Genomic DNA, 18,541 nt, shown 5'->3' with positions numbered 1-18,541 from the left:
TGATATTGTTCAAACAGCAATGAATTATTAGCATCATGATACATGTTGACATACAGTCACAGACAGGATAAGTGAGGAAAAGAGGGTTAAACCCCCAGCCCGGCATGGCCAGGTGGTTAAGGCAATCGACTCATAATTTGAGGGTTGTGAGTTTGAATCCCTGTCACATCAAACATGCTTGCCCTTTCAGCCATGGGGGCATTATAATGTGATGGTCAATTCCACTATTCATTGGTGAAAGGGCAGCCCATGAGTTGGCAATGGGTGGTGATGACTAGCTGCTGTCCCTCTAGTCTTACACTGCTAAATTAGGGACGATTAGTGCAGATAGCCCTTGTATAGCTTTGTGCAAAATTCCAAAATACCCCCCCTTTAAATGTAGGATATAGTACATGCACAACATTCATAACAATTGAATCAGACCCCCACCACCCTCCAAGTCCATTCATGTATACATTAATAAGTGTTCTACACAATTCAAATGTTGAAAACTAAGACCATTTATATTTTAAATGGACAAGTCTGTGTGATATTACACTGGACTTATAATAATAAAACTGAATATCTTATGATGTTAAATGGACAAGTCTGTGTGATATTACACTGGACTTATAATAATAAAACTGAATATCTTATGATGTTAAATGGACAAGTCTGTGTGATATTACACTGGACTTATAATAATAATAATAATAAAACTGAATATTTTATGATGTTAAATGGACAAGTCTGTGTGATATTACACTGGACTTATAATAATAATAATAATAAAACTGAATATTTTATGATGTTAAATGGACAAGTCTGTGTGATATTACACTGGACTTATAATAATAATAATAATAATAATAATAATAAAACTGAATATCTTATGATGTTAAATGGACAAGTCTGTGTGATATTACACTGGACTTATAATAATAAAACTGAATATTTTATGATGTTAAATGGACAAGTCTGTGTGATATTACACTGGACTTATAATAATAAAACTGAATATCTTATGATGTTAAATGGACAAGTCTGTGTGATATTACACTGGACTTATAATAATAAAACTGAATATTTTATGATGTTAAATGGACAAGTCTGTGTGATATTACACTGGACTTATAATAATAAAACTGAATATCTTATGATGTTAAATGGACAAGTCTGTGTGATATTACACTGGACTTATAATAATAAAACTGAATATTTTATGATGAATTTATCCTCCAAGCTGATCTCTTTATTTCACAAGTGTTCAGACACTTTTCACATCCTGAGAAAAACTAGTGGATGTTGTAAGGAATTCCTTTCAATACAAAATATCCCAAAACGTTTATGACAAGTATAGCCGACAGTAACAAGGAATATAAAATTCCAGGCCTTTAACCGGTGTACAATGACAGATAATGTTATCTACATTATTTGGTTACTTTTCACACCATGTTAAAAGTATATTGTATACATCACTGAACAAGTTTATCCATTGGTTACTAGATTATGTTTGGCTTCCTTTTCTTTCCCAACTTGTAACATTTTTCTGAATTTTTTATTTGTTGAATGGGCTATCTGTGCTGTGCCCATCATGTTTTTAATGTTATAAGCTTTCAGACTTATTGAGCAACTAAGGGGCAAATTTTATTTTGTAAGGTGATGCCATATGGTGTTTTGTTCTTATCTTTTTGTAATATATCAAAAATTTTCATGGGCAGTTGGGCCATCCAAAACCACTCTTGGCAAGATTTGAAATCCAGTGTTTCATGTGATAAAACTTTTGAAACAGGACTTCCTCACGATGCTGGTCTTACCTACTCGTTACTGAAACAGGACTTCCTCACGATGCTGGTCTTACCTACATTACTGAAACAGGACTTCCTCACGATGCTGGTCTTACCTACTCGTTACTGAAACAGGACTTCCTCACGATGCTGGTCTTACTCATTACTGAAACAGGACTCCCTCACGATGCTGGTCTTACCCACTCATTACTGAAACAGGACTTCCTCACGATGCTGGTCTTACCCACTCCTTACTGAAACAGGACTTCCTCACGATGCTGGTCTTACCCACTCCTTACTGAAACAGGACTTCCTCACGATGCTGGTCTTACCCACTCATTACTGAAACAGGACTTCCTCAAGATGCTGGTCTTACTCATTACTGAAACAGGACTTCCTCATGATGCTGGTCTTACCCACTCATTACTGAAACAGGACTTCCTCATGATGCTGGTCTTACCCACTCATTACTGAAACAGGACTTCCTCATGATGCTGGTCTTACCCACTCATTATTGAAACTTTCTCACAATGTTCACCTTTTAAAAGCACTGACACTATTAATATTATATTTCACTTTAAAAATATCAACATATTTTTAGAACATACTCATTTATACAAAGAAAATATTGGTTTAGTTTATTTTGAATTTCATGCAAAGCTATTTGAGGTTTATCAGCACTAACTGTCCGTAACTTAGCAGTGAAATACTATAAGATAGAAGGCAACTAGTCATCACCACCCACCGTCAACTCTTGGGCTACTCTTTTACCAATGAATAATAGGATTGACCATTACATTGTAACACCCTCATGGCTGAACAAGCGAGCACATTTGGTGTGATTGGAATTCAATCCTGAGCACCTTAGATTATGAGTCGAGCTCTTCAACCTCCTAGCTACAGCAGGCTAACACAATTATGAACGTACCAGTGTTTTTTATGCCAAAAAACGTAACACTAAAAAAAAAACAAAGTGTGTCTTCGAGAGATCTGTGAAAGTTGTGTTTTATAAATACACATTTAATAAATTAATTCCATTCATACCACATCATCCATAATAGTATACGAATCAGGTGGAAAAGTTTCTCCTTTACGGTGATGTTTTACGTTACTTGTCCGTAGAACTCCCTTCTGTTTAAACACCCACTTAGCCAGAGCTGTTGCAACTTCTTGATTCCCTGATTTTTCATACCTAAAGAAGGAAATATTACAGGCATGTTTCAGGAAATTAACAGAAATATTCTTTATCTAATTCTTTAGCTGATCAAATTTCTTGATGGTAAAGTCCAACTCGATAAGTACCAATTGTGTTTTAAATAAACTTTTGTAAATTGAAATACATTTAGTGCATTCTCAGGGTGAAATTCAAGTTTTAGAAGCATTTTGGGTAAAGAAAAACTAAATTACACCCCTACGAATAAATTACAAGTAAATAGTTTTGATGTTTTATGCCTAAACTCAATTTGGGTTGTTTTTTTATCATTTGTTATAATACTAAATTTTTGTAACATCTAACATATATAAGCTCATAATAATGAGGACTGTTTAGATCTAATCTGAACATCAAAATATATTGTATGAACTTACAGTTACAACTGTTTAGATTTAATCTGAACGTATATTTTAAATAAAAAATTCATTAAACATTTATAATGAGAAATAAACAGCATAGGAATAGATGTGGAATTCCATTTCCTCATCTGTGTTACACATATATTTATGTAATTATATTACAGTTGTTCCTCTGATACACACAGGTTGTATTAAAATAATTTTAGATCTTTTCAACACTTTATGTTCCATGTCTGGTCACAGTCTGATGTTCATGCATTTTAATAATAGTTTTGGATCATTCTTTCCACTGAAAAAAAGCTCCACATTAAGACTTTGATGTAAAAAGCATGCTACTCCTTCCTGTTTGGTTTCCGTAATCCGTCTGGTGTATAAAAACAACGATTTTAAAGCACTGGTTTTCACAGTCCAATTATACAGAAATCCATATGTATTGCATCTAATGATTTGATTGGTTTGTCTTTGTGTGGGAAAGCATGAGCCATTTCATTTTCCAGCTTCTGGAAATATGTGACAGATAAACAAATATAGTGTGGAAGAAAACTGTCACTTTTTCCAGATATGGATTTGATTATGTTGCACACATGGGCAGCTTTCACCACTGACTTGTGTTTATACATTTTACAAGTTACAAGAAAATGCACTTTTCATACCATGGCTTGATGGTCCAGGTATCCCATGTTGATACATTTTCCTTTGTATTACCAATGCATTTAGTGCAAGGGATAGAAACTCTAAATATCTCACCTAAACCAATTTTTACACTAGTAAATATCCTTTTCAAAAATGATGACTCCTTTTGGTGACTTTACACTACCAATGAAATGTCAAAATGTAGTTCTGATGCATGCCATTTCACTGGATATCACAGGAATTGCTGATATACATATTCAAAATAATATTAATATAACATACTGAATTCTTTTTACATAGGAAAGAAAAGATGTCAATAGCCTGTATGATGAAATACAGGAAATGGGACCCATGGAATCCTCTTATGATAAATTCTGGCTTATAAATGGCTCCCAAAGTTTTGTTGATGTCACACTTGACATTAAAGCTGAAAGGAAATTTAAATACCACAGTTATGATGAGTGTCCTAATGTGGATGTATGAAGTCCAAAGCAACATTTTCAAATAAAACTTTTTTTAAGAAGCTAACCAAATTTGTTTTGTTTTTTTTATAACTGAGAAAAATAGTTGAGATGTCAAATACAGAAAATAATGACTGCAGGTGAAGGAGTAGAATTCCTCACCCCAAAATAAACATCTATCCTAGAAATTAAAAATATATAATGTACATAAAATACAAATTCACAATTTGTTTCCTTTTTGGAAGACTGTCCTTTTCTGGAAATCAGTTAAATTTATTTTGGCAGCAAATTTGATTGTGGAACAACCAGGGTTTTTCAGAAACATCAATTCCTTTTCAGCCCTGCTTGCTGAATTGAGGTTAGGTACTACCAGAATAGAGTGATGAAAATACTAGGATGAAAATATCATATTACTTGAAGTTGGTTTAAGTTTCCAGTAACAGTATAAACAATGGGGAAAGCTGTGAACTACGACAGAAAGTGGAGAAAGATGGATGGCTACCATTTTCAATAGTGGTAGCTAGGTGGTCCATGGAAGATTAAAGAAACCAAGATTGTTGTGAAGTAGCGAGTTGAAATTACTTATAATCAACATTCATTAAAAAAAAAAATAGACTCATAACTAGAATCTTTCCATTACAACACAGACACACACATACCTTTTACCTCCATGGGCTTTCTGGACACTGGCCTGAAAGAACTGATCACTAAAGAAATCCAAAGAACCTGAGAATACCACACGAGCATTGTTTCTTGCCTGAAGAGCTGAAATGAGCAAGGTACTCTTTCCAACAGCATGTGGATACTATAAAACAAATTCAATAATATATAACCATGTATCCTTTCTAATGAAAGGCCACTGCATTAAATACAAATAGTCTTCATAATTAATTAATAGTAATGTTGTTTTTTTATTCAAATGGCAACGAATAAAAAAAAATTCAAACAGCACAAAGCTGCACAATAGGCTATCTGTGCTTACCCACAACAGAATTCTTACTACCTGCTACAGAGTCTAAGTGGTATTTTTACACAAGTTTTCATACAAAAATTACCAGATGGCAAAGTAGGCTGCCATATTTCACAACAACCATTATGAAAGCAACAACAGAATAAGTTAACACAACCATTGTGTCATAACACAAGGTGTATTAGTTTGTCCTAACAAGTTAACACAACCATTGTGTTATAACACAACGTGTATTAGTCTGTTACTATTTTTATATTTCCGTTCATGCTCTTCTCTTTAATCATATAAAACAAACTAACATTAAAAACTATAAACTATTAAATCAAGTGTGCATGGGGTCAATCCACAAGACTAACCCATATGTGGAAGGAGCTTTGACTATAAATCCAAATTTAGTAAAAGTATCTATATTAAAAAAATGTTCAACAAATGTTCAACAATAATTATCCATTCTAGTAGGTTTAACAAAAAATTGAGAAATTTGAAAAAGCTGTATTATTATAAACTATCAAATACTACTAATATATATATTTAAAAAAAACCACTAACACAAAGAGTAAGAAAAACTCACCTCAGATATTTCAACATCAGGTTTGTAGCTGTACGCAGTAGAAGAAGCAGTGAGCACCTCAAGGACAAGAATATTGTCTTGGTCAGAGATCATCCTACAAAAGTAAAACTGATTTCACTTCCTTTTGTCAAACAGGAAAAAACACTTACGTCCCCTTTGCTGGTATTACTCTAATTAAATGACCCAATCTATAGGGAAAGTTTGTTTTTGAAATTTGTGTAAGACTAGAGGGAAGGCAGCTAGTCATCACTACCCACCACCAACTCTTTGACTACTCTTTTACCAATGAATAGTGGGATTGACTATCATGTTATAACATCCCCATGGCTGAAAGGGAGACCATGTTTGGTGTGACAAGGATTCAAACCTGCAACCTTCAGATTGTGAGTCAAGTACCCTAACCACCTGGCCATGCCAGGGCCTATAGGGAAAGAGTCAAACTTATTTACAGTGTAAAAAACGTATCTTCAAAACAGTTGGGAACTTGTTTTTCAAAAATAATTAAAAGTCTGTTATACATATTTTATCTTGCAGATTTCAATAAAGTATTTCTATGAAAGATTTGTCTGCAAATTTCTTAAGCTGATCTGAGTTTCATGCTAACAATACAAATCCTTCTTTTCATATAATATGCCCTCCCTCAAATAGATAACTTTGTTTTGAATGCATGAATACACAGTAAACTTCTAATCTAAAAGGAGGAAGCATATTACTCTAATTAAATAAACTGACAAGCAACAATTCATGAGTATAATAACCTGCCATCATAGATGCATATCTGATTGTCAAGTTATTGCATTTTTCAACTGTAGCAAACATTCCTTCAAAAAGCTGTTTACCTCAGAATCTACTTCAGTCATGACCAGTAAAAGTGAATGTATTGATTGGATAACATGAAAGCAAATAATTAATGATGAATTACAATTTTACATGGGGAAATGCGATCTTCCCTACAGCTTTCCCTCGAGTGAACGTAAGGAAATGTGATCTTCCCTACAGCTTTCCCTCAAGTGAACGTAAGGAAATGTGATCTTCCCTACAGCTTTCCCTCGAGTGAACGTAAGGAAATGTGATCTTCCCAACAGCTTTCCCTCGAGTGAACGTAAGGAAATGTGATCTTCCCAACAGCTTTCCCTCGAGTGAATGTTAGTAAATGTGATCTTCCCTACAGCTTTCCCTCGAGTGAATGTTAGGAAATGTGATCTTCCCTACAGCTTTCCTTCGAGTGAATGTTAGGAAATGTGATCTTCCCTACAGCTTTCCCTTGAGTGAATGTAAGGAAATGTGATCTCCCCTACAGCTTTCACTCGAGTGAATGTAAGGAACTGTGATCTTCCCTACAGCTTTCCCTCGAGTGAATGTTAGGACATGTGATCTTCCCTACAGCTTTCACTCGAGTGAATGTAAGGAACTGTGATCTTCCCCACAGCTTCCCTCGAGTGAATGTAATTTTCTAGCCCAGAGCTGTTTCAAAATTCAATAACTTGACAATCAGATACACATTTATGATGGTAGGTGTCTCAGAGATAACTTGTGGTTCTTACCCAACTCCTCTAAACAACACAGGAGGTATGTTTCTGGATCCAACAATCGTTGGTGCATCAAGTAACTCTGAAGCGTCTGCAACAATGAGGGTATGCTGCAAAGTAACATTCAGTTAATTGCATTATAACATTCACAAAAACATGGATAATAGTAACACTAACAACAAATATTTACTGGATGTTTAGTATTATAAAAAAAACAACCATTTCCCTGCAAGATTCCTTAGGTTAGGGCTCAAGCTTGATTGTGAAAGTTTAGAACTGACAAGAATATTTTCAATCTGTAATTTTTTAAAGTTGAATTTAACCTTTAATGTCAAGTGAGAGGCAAAATGAAATATGTAGCCTGTTCTAATTATAATTTGTTTTAACTTAAATTTTAAAGACCCATTCTTATTCAGAAACAAATTAGGTTACTTAATGTTGCATTTCTTTAACAACACAGGGATCATGGTTGAACACACAGTGATGTGGAAAAGCTAAATAAACACGTACCCTGCAACTTACTTTTGCTTCCAACATCAGGTAAAGGAAGAAAATGCAATATTTAAACTTTTCACATATAATATATGATTGATTGATTTGGTGTTTTATGGCACAAAGCAGCTAGGCTATCTGCACCAAACATCCAGTAAAAAGGTAAAAATAAAGTAAATGTAGTAAAATTCATAAAAGGAAAAACAAAACAGCATTGAAAAACAGAAAAAATATAAAACCAATGTTGACATCTAGTCTACAATGTTAAGAGAGAAACCACAGTAAGAGAAGTTTTAAAAGTACTTCTCTAGCAAAATGGTAATGATCATAACCCACCAGAAAAACTAACAGGTAAGTTCAAAAACCACTGTCAGTCACCTGAAGTTAGTCTTTCCAGTCCTGGTTTAGGGTCGTGTCATTATGGCCAGTACTAAAAGGTAATAAAAAGTAATAAAAGTGTTAAAAAGACATGCAGCAAAATTGTAATAACAACTCGCCAGAACGACTAACGGGTACTTCAAATGGATAATTCAAACAACAGTGTTAGTAACCTGAAGTTGGCCTTTCCAGTCCTGATGTCGAGTTATTTAATGTGCTGGCCATTTTCCACTGTCAAATTGAACTAGAGAGATTGAGACTCTGAAAAGGGAATCACAATAAAAAGGTGTAATGAATAAATATCCAACATTTAAATGAGATTAAAGAGATTAATGGCCATTAAAAAACTTAAAACTTTATCAAGGTGGACAGAGTCACCATCACCAATAACACTGTCCAATGTTACAGACAAACCTTGGGACAGAACATGTTTAAAATAGTGCCGTCGTTGAGAGTTGTAACGATGGCAAGAAAGTAAAATGTGGCTTATTGTGATCTGAGTGTTACACAAACTACACACTGGTACATCAGTTCCAGATAAAAGAAAAAGATGAGTTATAAAACTGTGACCAATGCGTAGTCTAGTTAGAACAACTTCCTCCTTCTGAACCTTAAGGAAGCTAGATGGCCAAAGCCTAATATAAGGTTTTATTTGAAAAAGCTTGTTGTCACGTTGCTCACTCCAAGTGGACTGCCAGCTGGCACAGAGCTGAGCCTTGAATACAGGACCATAGTCCATGTACAGAATAGGCACAGTGGTGATAGTGCCAGAGCGGATAGATTTCATTGCCGTGTCTGCAAGTGCAATCCCGCGAATACCAACGTAGCCCAGTATCCAGAAAAACGGAAGAGAAGTAGATGTTAAAGAGAAAGGGGCCAGTCAGTTTTGAATATCAGCGAGAACAGAATGTGAGCCAACGTGAAGTGATTCCAAGGCCAGCAGAGAACTAAGCGAGTCAGTATAAATAGTGCAGTCGGAGTACTGCTCAGCTTCAATATGATCCAGGGCAAGAGATACGGCGTACAGTTCAGCAGTGAACACAGAAGCTGTAGAGGGGATTCTGAGCACAACCACTGGACTGCAACAAACCATGGCAGAGCCCACAGAATTACCTGATTTGGAACCATCCGTATAAATTGGAATGGAATGATTGTTCGAAAGATGTTCAGTAAATAAAAGACGGTACTTCCAATCGGGAGTATCTGCCTTCTTCAGATGACTTAAAGAAAGGTCACATTTGGGGGCTGTAATAAGCCATGGGGGGATAGGCTGACCAGTGGATTTTGCAATGTTATCCAAGGACAGACCCAATTCATCCACTTGTGCCTGGATGTGAAGGCCAAAAGGAGCAATGGCAGATCGTCTGTTCTGAAAAAGTACAGCCCACTGAGGAAGGAAAACACATCCCCAGGTGAGATGCTTTGGTAAAGAAGGAAGTTTCGAAGAATATAGTAAAGACAGATGCAAAAGGCGAAGGTGCAGAGAAGATTCGTGAGATTCCAGTGTAAGCACTGAACTGGGGAGGTGCGGAAAGCCCCAGTGCAGAGTCGAAGTCCTTGGTGATGAATGGGGTCCAACATCTTTAAGGCTGAAGGTCTGGCAGAGCCATAAACCACTGATCCATAGTCGAGTTTTGAACGAATAAGAGCACAAAATATCTTTAACATAGAACATCGATTCACTCCCCAATTAGCGGTAGAGAGGACACGGAGGATGTTCAGTGCTCTTGTGCATTTGACCTGTAGCTGCTTTAAGTGTGGTATAAAGGTCAGCTTACGGTCAAAGATAAGCCCCAAGAACTTGGTATCAGGGACCACTGGCAGTAAAACTTCACCGATACAGGGTTCAGGATCAGGGTGAATAACCCCTTAGTGGCAAAAGTGCATGCAAACGGTTTTAGAGAGAGAAAAATTAAAGCCGTTCGCCGTGGTCTACTTCAGTACAAGATTGAGTGCAGTTTGTAGTTGCACCTTAATATATCTCATGTTCGACGACTGACACGAGATGTGAAAGTTGTCGACATAGAGCCCGTTTGCAACAGTTAGAGGGAGTTGTTCAGTGATGGCATTTATCTTTATACTGAAAAGTGTGACACTCAAAACACAGCCCTGAGAAACCTCAAGTTCCTGTACAAAAGAATGGGAAAGTGTCAAACTCACACGAACTTGGAATCTTCTGTTCAATAAACATTTTTTAATAATGGCCACGTAACCCATATATATGGAGGTCTCGCAAAATGCCATACCTCCATGTTGTATCATAAGCCTTCTTAATGACAAAGAATATTGAAACAAGATGTTGGCATTTGAGAAAGGCTTCTCTGATTGATGTTTCAAGTCGAATCAGGTGGTCCACGGTGGAGTGCTGTCATCAGAACCCACACTGGGTGGGGGAGAGGAGGTTGTTTGATTTGAGAAACCAAACAAGACGAGCATTAACTATCCTCTCTAAGGTCTTACAGAGACAGCTCATAAAAGCAATTGGGCAGTAGTTTGAAGGAATCTTGGGATCTTTCCCAGGCTTAGAGAAAGGTAGAGAAGCAGGAGATAGATAGCACAGCATGTCATAGTGTAAATCATCTGGTCCAACAGATGTACTGCCAGACCAATGAAGGGCCAGTTTCATTTCCACCAGTGTAAAGAGACAATTATAGTCAAAGAGACAGTCAGTTCGAAAGGAAAGAGGTAAACGCTCTGCCCGAGTCTTGATGGCCATGAAGGTGGAGGAACAAGCAGAAGTGCTAGATACCTGGCAAAAGCTTTCACCTAGAGTATCACATCAGCTACCTCTTGGCCATCAGAGAGTAAGTTGGAGAGGGGGACAGAATTGTAGTGCCCACTGACCTTTTGAATCCTGTCCCATATGACCTTGGAACTGGTGGTAGAAGATATGCTGATTGTGAACTTAATCCAAGATTCCTTCTGGCTTTGATGTCTTACCAACCTAGCATGTGCACGGGCCCATTGAAAAGCGATGCGGTTCGAAAGTGTGGGATATCTACGGTAAGTATCCCAGGCCCGTGTATGAGCCTTCCGTGCCAAGTGGCAAGTAGGATTCCACCATGGACGAGGATATCGTGGAAAACATGTCGAGGTTTTAGGAATACACTGAGCAGCTGCTTGTATAATACAGTCAGTTACTGTTGCCACACAGTCGTCTATTGATGGCTGATTCACGAAGGCAGGATCAAGTTTTGCGAGAGTAGTGAAAGTGGACCAGTCTGCCTGATCCAGCTTCCACCGGGGCACGTGAGTAGGGTGGCATCGACCATGGCCAGTCTCTCTCAAAAGTATAGGATAATGATCACCGCCTAGTGGATTACTGTCAACCCTCCATGAAAAATGGGAAAATAATGAAGGGGAGCAAACCGAGAGATCAAAAGTGGTAAAGGACTGACTAAGTGCATGGAAATAAGTAGAAGAACCAGTATTGAAAAGAGAAAGGTTGTGATCAGAGAGCATACGCTCTACAGAGCGACCCCTCCTATCAATAACAGCACTTCCCCAGAGGGGATGATGTCCATTAAAGTCCCCCAGGATTAGAAAGGGAGACGGAAACTGTTCAACAAGAGCATCAAGGTCTGACTGATCATATGTCTCTCCAGGGGACAGGTAGAGAGAATAAACAGTAATGGTATGACCCAAGGAAACACGAATGGCTACGGCCTCCAAGAGTGTGTTGAGTGACAAAGACAGGGTGGGCACATGCTGATCAACCAATAGTGCCACCCCACCATGTACTCATCCATAACACAGCCTGTCATTTCTGTACAGAGAAAACTGTCGCAAGGTGACTGTAAGGAAAGACATACAGGATGGTCGGAAGCAATCAGTGTTTTGATGTCATCCAGATTAGAACGTAAACCTCGACAGTTCCATTGTATCAAGGTGGCCATTTTTAATGACGGGTAGGCGAAGTGGCTGGAGAACCCTTCTGTTTATGACCACATCTTTTTTCCTTACTGTCCTTATCCGGAGGAGGTCTATCGATCTCCATGAATCCTGCCCTGGGTCAATTGGGCAGGTCTTTGTTGTTGGAAGGGGATTCCAGTGACTGAGGATGCGAACAAATGATTGTTTTGCCTCTTGGGTTGGGAGAAAAAAATGTATCCAAAGAAATGCCTGGACCTGGAACCAAAGAATGTGGATCTTGGGATTTGTTAGAATGTATGGGAGGAACAGAGATGGGTGTGGAAGTCGATTCATCAACCTTTTTAACCATGAAGGTCAAAAGGCTTTTCAGTTGTTTTGAAAACGATTCTCTTGGAGGCATAAAGAGATCTTTCTGCACTCCCACTGTAGTTGTGGAACAAAGTGCAGCAGCATATGTCCGAGATGGAGTGGCGGACAACAATTTCCGAGCCTCAGGATAACTAATGTTATGAGTCGTTTTCAAATGCTGCACCTCTTTTTTCCTCCAACCATTTTGGGCAAGAACGAAAGTAAAAATGGTGGGAACCATTGCAGTTGACACAATGTGGGTCCGTGTGACACTCATAAGCATCGTGGTCCTTGCCACCACAAAGAGCACATGTCAGGGAACCACAACAAGACGTCTTTGAGTGGCCAAACCTCTGACATTGAAAACAGAGAGGGTTTGGAATGTATGGCCATACCCTGCCTTGATGGCAGCAGGTGCACGTGGTGATATAAATGTCAAAACGAGGATATTTGTCGGCAGTGTAACTCCATATTTGCGAGTGGAGATGTGCCTCACTGCAGAAACTCCTTGAGTGGAGAGACCAACGAGAATCTGACTTGGGGACGTTCTTCAAACCCCTCTCAACAATAACTCCTCATGATGAATTCAAGGTAGCATGAGGGTAACCTCAATAGGTACATCCCCAATTACCTTTGAATTCAAGAGGAGTTCACTGTGTTGGGATGTGGATGTTTCAACCAATATGTCTCCAGATCAAAGCTTCTTTACTGACTTTGGAAAGCCAGCAAATCCCTTCTGAATAAAAAAGGGGGACATTTGCCCTAAAGGCTTTTCTGAAAGAGAATGTAATATAAGAAAATGGGGTACAGGTGTTACAGATGTTGAAGATTGCTGCTCAGAGTCTTCAAGATGTGGTCGTTTACCTATTGACTGTTTTTTCACTATTTTATTTAAATTTTTTATTGGAAGATCCATAGAAAAAAAGGAAAATTTTGGTACCCACTGACCCCACCCACCATGGAGCCCTACAAGGGGACGCACTACAATGTCATGCAAGGACATTGCAGCAACGCCAGGGTTTCATGAGCACTATACTCAAACACCAGCATCAGACACAATGTCCACAACACCTGTTGAGAACTTCAACACTGGTACTTGGTTGACTCAAGCCCAAATATACCAGCCAATTGAGCTAGGGGGGGCCACCAAAGGCTGCCCGTCTACAGGAATTCAAGGCCAAAGTGGTGTGTTGGGGTTGGACCCCTCAACCACCAGGATCCTCTCCTCCCCTTCACGGGTCGCCACGCACGGCAAACATGTGGGTTGATGTTTAGAACCCAGAGGAGGTAAACTGAAAGAACAGAACCTTCCCTGGGAGGTCCCCTCATCACGTACAGGAATCCACACCGAGGGGCACATATAATATAAAAACACTTAGATAAGTTACCATACCAAAACCTAAACCATGTGCTGACTGGGTCTTTCTTTTCACAAGTTTAAAATTTTTTTTTCACATTTTGTAAAACTCCCTGAATTAGTACCTTGCCATCATCAGAAAGGTCATAGTTCAAATGGTCAATCACAGAAGTTTCCTCTTCATCTATTTCAAATCCACATTCACTGCCCAATTCACGAATTACGTCACCTAAAATAAAAGAAGTTTAGAAACATTTAACAAGTATTGTCTTGAAAGATAATATGTACCATCATTATCCTTGTGAAACTTTATTATATTTAAATACAATAATAAAAAGATCAGTACGTCTGTTCCTGAACTGACCAATAACAAACTGCATTACGCCATCATTAGCATCACAGCTGACATAACCATCCAATGCACGGGGAATAGACTAGGATATAACATTGGGGGTTCAGATCCAAATGTTGACCTCTCCATCATTTGCCACGTGACAATCAGTTTCCTACCCAATTACAGGCAAACAAAAACCCACAATTGTCAGATCTGAACACTGTGAACCTGTATACATTAGTCCCTTAGGAATTCAAAGGTTACATTATAGGTCTGGTGACAATTGGTCCAGCAGTTTATCAATTACAGGCACATACACACACATGGACTTTTGTTGAATAATGGCTCAGATTAATTAATACTTGTAATAAGACATTATCAGTGATGTCAAGAAATCCGCTAGTTGAGAAATTTATATGGAAAAACGGCTCGTTTGGGTTGAGAAAATATTTTACATAGAAGAGCGAACAACATTTCGACCTTCTTCGAACCTGACCGAAGAAACGTTGTTCGCTCTTCTATGTAAAATATTTTCTCAACCCAAACGAGCCGTTTTTGCATATAAATAAGACATTATGTTAGGCCCATTATGTTTTTTGAAACTAAATTTTTAATCTGGCCCCTTAGGGATTTTCAGTAACCTGAGTTATGCAAATGAATAAAAATATTTCAATCATACTATATTAATAGGTGGCATGATTGAAACACCATAACATATAATAGACTTTACAAAATATTTTATTGTAAGTATAATTAATTACAATTATGCTTAGGCAAGCTTGTAAAAATGGTTTAGATTTCATTAACAAAGACAATTAAAGATCGAACATCAACAACCTACAAATGAATAAAACTACAACCATGAATTTTTCTGTTATCTACTAGAGCATCCACCCCACATTTTTTTTACAGTTCATAACCTGAACATAGAACAACCATCTCACCTTGCATGCATGTGTCTGTACAAGTACATATACTTTTTAAACTAACTTCATATTTTGTCTGACTGTTTATAAACAGTTAGTTGAAACTGATCTATTTTTAGCCAGATCAGAAAACAGACATTATGACCAGAAACTCTCACCTACTACTAGTAAACTTTCTGCTAAATCTTTGAGAAACTCCAAGCTGTAGTTTGATTAGATTTGTTCAATAATTCAGTTACAGTCACAGAATTTTTAATGTATTTTAGACACTCTTCACAAGTCATGGACTTACATTTTAATTCAACATGTCACTTGTTTCTTTAAAAACAATTAATAATATAAATATTGAGATTAGCTTCTTTTTGTAAAATAATTTATCCACATGTACAGAAAGAGATATACAGTAAACATTTTCAAATTTTTAACACCAACTCCACAGCACTGTCTTTCAACTGCCGTTATCCAATTGGTGAGGTGTGGTCTGAATGAATGAAAGACCAGATACAACTTTTACGTTGTACCTGTTACACAGTAACCTCTTATTCTTTAATACTTACCAACACTGGAACTGGCTGCAACAAGCACATTTCCACCATTGTCGATAAAATCTGTTATGGCTTGAACGTTCAGGGAGCCGCCAAACTCTACAAACACAAAACAAAACAGCCCACTTAATTAGGACAGTATAGAAACTGATTGACAACTGATAATAAAAATAATTGATTAGTTTTCTGGTGGTTTCCATTTTTTTTCCCACTGATGATACCCAGACCGAAGCACCTTGATTTGTATAACATTCCTGCTGCCACATGCAATATTTTATTTGTTGTTATATATATATTCTTAATTTGATGAAAACTCTTGCAACACCCCTAGAAACTGGCCACACAATACTAGTATGTTGTGATACAAAGCATGGAAATCTTCATAATAAATTAATACCTATACAAGTTTGATATTTAAATAGATACATATTTAAAACGAAATAATCAGAGTATCCATATCATGTTGTTAAAAACAGTTTATAACAACCAAAGTAATCAGGTTATCCATGTCATGCCACTAAAAACATGTTATTTTATAACAACCAAAATTATTTTAAAGCTCTAAGGTTTTAAAATTTAAAACCATGTATTTAGAATGTTAAAAGTGTATCAACAAATAATATAATGCTATAGCACTAACCCTTACTGCATATCACATATAAAATTTACTACCCCTCCTGAACTCACCTCCACTAGTTAACAGGTATAACTTACTTACTCAGGGCACCACAACAATAGAGAATTTTCATTAACTATTATATGGTTTATGAGCAAAACAAAAAAAATACCACAAAACGAAACAGTAATATGTTAGCACTTTTCAAACTGTCAAAAGTAACCTAACCAGAATGTAAGAATACTCACCTTCTACTGAAGGTGAAAATATAATCAGATGTTCATACAAGTATTTTCCATACTTAACCAAGCTCAGACCTGGATCATCTGCAGTTTTAAAGGTAAGTTGGAATCCTTGATCTACAAAAAAAAGGTTAAAAGGAATATCCATGAGAAAAATGTGAAAATTAATAAAACAGCAATTAAAAAAGAAATAAGATACGTCAAACCATTCACAAAATGTTCATAATGAAAACTAAAATGAGGCAAAAAAGAGAGATTAGAGACTCTTCAGTAACTTCTCAAAATAACCTGTGAAATGTATGATTTAAATTATATACTTAAGTATAATTGTTTTGGACATAGCAAGAACAATTTTTGTGTTTGTAAATAGTGAGCTGTGTACAGATAATTGAGTTAAGGCAGCAGCAAGACAAACTATTTGAAAACCTTGATTAAAATGGAAAGTTACCAATATTGGTTTTGTAATACAACCTGACAGAGAAGGTTGTACTATGACGTATTGTTAGCAGTTAATCTCAGTTTCTCTGTTGTTCTTTCTATCATGATACTACACATGTATAACATGGATTACATGCTTTGTAAAATGTACATTTGGGGGAGAAACTTAATTAATTGCTCAGGAGTGTCACAGTCCAACACAACAATTTACATTTTTCTCAGTAAATGTGAATGTAAATTACTGGCATACCATATCTTCATTAATAACATGATATGATATATGTCAAACTAGTTCTGCTACAAGTTTCTAAAGAATAGCAGAACATACATATTTATCTATAATAACACACACCCTTACCGTGTGTAATATACATGTACACATATTTATCTATAATAACACACACCCTTACCGTGTGTAATATACATGTACACATATTTATCTATAATAACACACACCCTTACCGTGTGTAATATACATGTACACATATTTATCTATAATAACACACACCCTTACCGTGTGTAATATACATGTACACATATTTATCTATAATAACACACACCCTTACCGTTGGTGTAATATACATGTACACATATTTATCTATAATAACACACACCCTTACCGTTGTGTGTAATATACATGTACACATATTTATCTATAATAACACACCCCTTACCGTGTGTAATATACATGTACACATATTTATCTATAATAACACACACCCTTACCGTGTGTAATATACATGTACACATATTTATCTATAATAACACACCCTTACCGTGTGTAATATACATGTATTCATATTTATCTATAATAACACACACCCTTACCGTGTGTAATATACATGTACACATATTTATCTATAATAACACACACCCTTACCGTGTAATATACATGTACACATATTTATCTATAATAACACACACCCTTACCCGTGTAATATACATGTACACATATTTATCTATAATAACACACACCCTTACCGTGTGTAATATACATGTACACACATTTATCTATAATAACACACACCCTTACCGTGTGTAATATACATGTACACATATTTATCTATAATAACACACACCCTTACCGTGTAATATACATGTACACATATTTATCTATAATAACACACACCCTTACCGTGTGTAATATACATGTACACATATTTATCTATAATAACACACACCCTTACCGTGTGTAATATACATGTACACATATTTATCTATAATAACACACACCCTTACCGTGTGTAATATACATGTACACATATTTATCTATAATAACACACACCCTTACCGTGTGTAATATACATGTACACATATTTATCTATAATAACACACACCCTTACAGTGTGTAATATACATGTACACATATTTATCTATAATAACACACACCCTTACAGTGTGTAATATACATGTATTCATATTTATCTATAATAACACACACCCTTACAGTGTGTAATATACATGTATTCATATTTATCTATAATAACACA

The 18,541-nt window shown here is 36.5% G+C and overlaps 1 protein-coding gene across 2 annotated transcripts in view; it reads right to left on the bottom strand.

Moving 5' to 3' along the window:
• Ost48 (dolichyl-diphosphooligosaccharide--protein glycosyltransferase non-catalytic subunit Ost48) overlaps positions 1-18,541 on the bottom strand; it is a 40,585-nt gene that overhangs the window by 4,389 nt on the left and 17,655 nt on the right. For both annotated transcript variants that reach the window (XM_076508819.1, XM_076508820.1), the window contains exons 3-9: positions 16,620-16,730; positions 15,768-15,854; positions 14,076-14,179; positions 7,518-7,612; positions 5,974-6,067; positions 5,092-5,237; positions 2,811-2,958 (exon numbers count right to left, since the gene is read on the bottom strand). In XM_076508819.1, the coding sequence (XP_076364934.1) occupies positions 2,811-2,958; positions 5,092-5,237; positions 5,974-6,067; positions 7,518-7,612; positions 14,076-14,179; positions 15,768-15,854; positions 16,620-16,730 (785 nt within the window). The remainder of the gene's footprint in view (positions 1-2,810; positions 2,959-5,091; positions 5,238-5,973; positions 6,068-7,517; positions 7,613-14,075; positions 14,180-15,767; positions 15,855-16,619; positions 16,731-18,541) is intronic.

Source organism: Tachypleus tridentatus, chromosome 6 (assembly GCF_004210375.1).
Source record: "Tachypleus tridentatus isolate NWPU-2018 chromosome 6, ASM421037v1, whole genome shotgun sequence".
In the NCBI taxonomy this organism is placed as follows: Eukaryota; Metazoa; Arthropoda; class Merostomata; order Xiphosura; family Limulidae; genus Tachypleus; species Tachypleus tridentatus.
The sequence above is the reverse complement of the archived record's forward strand: the minus strand, read 5'-3'. Positions and strand labels throughout refer to the sequence as shown.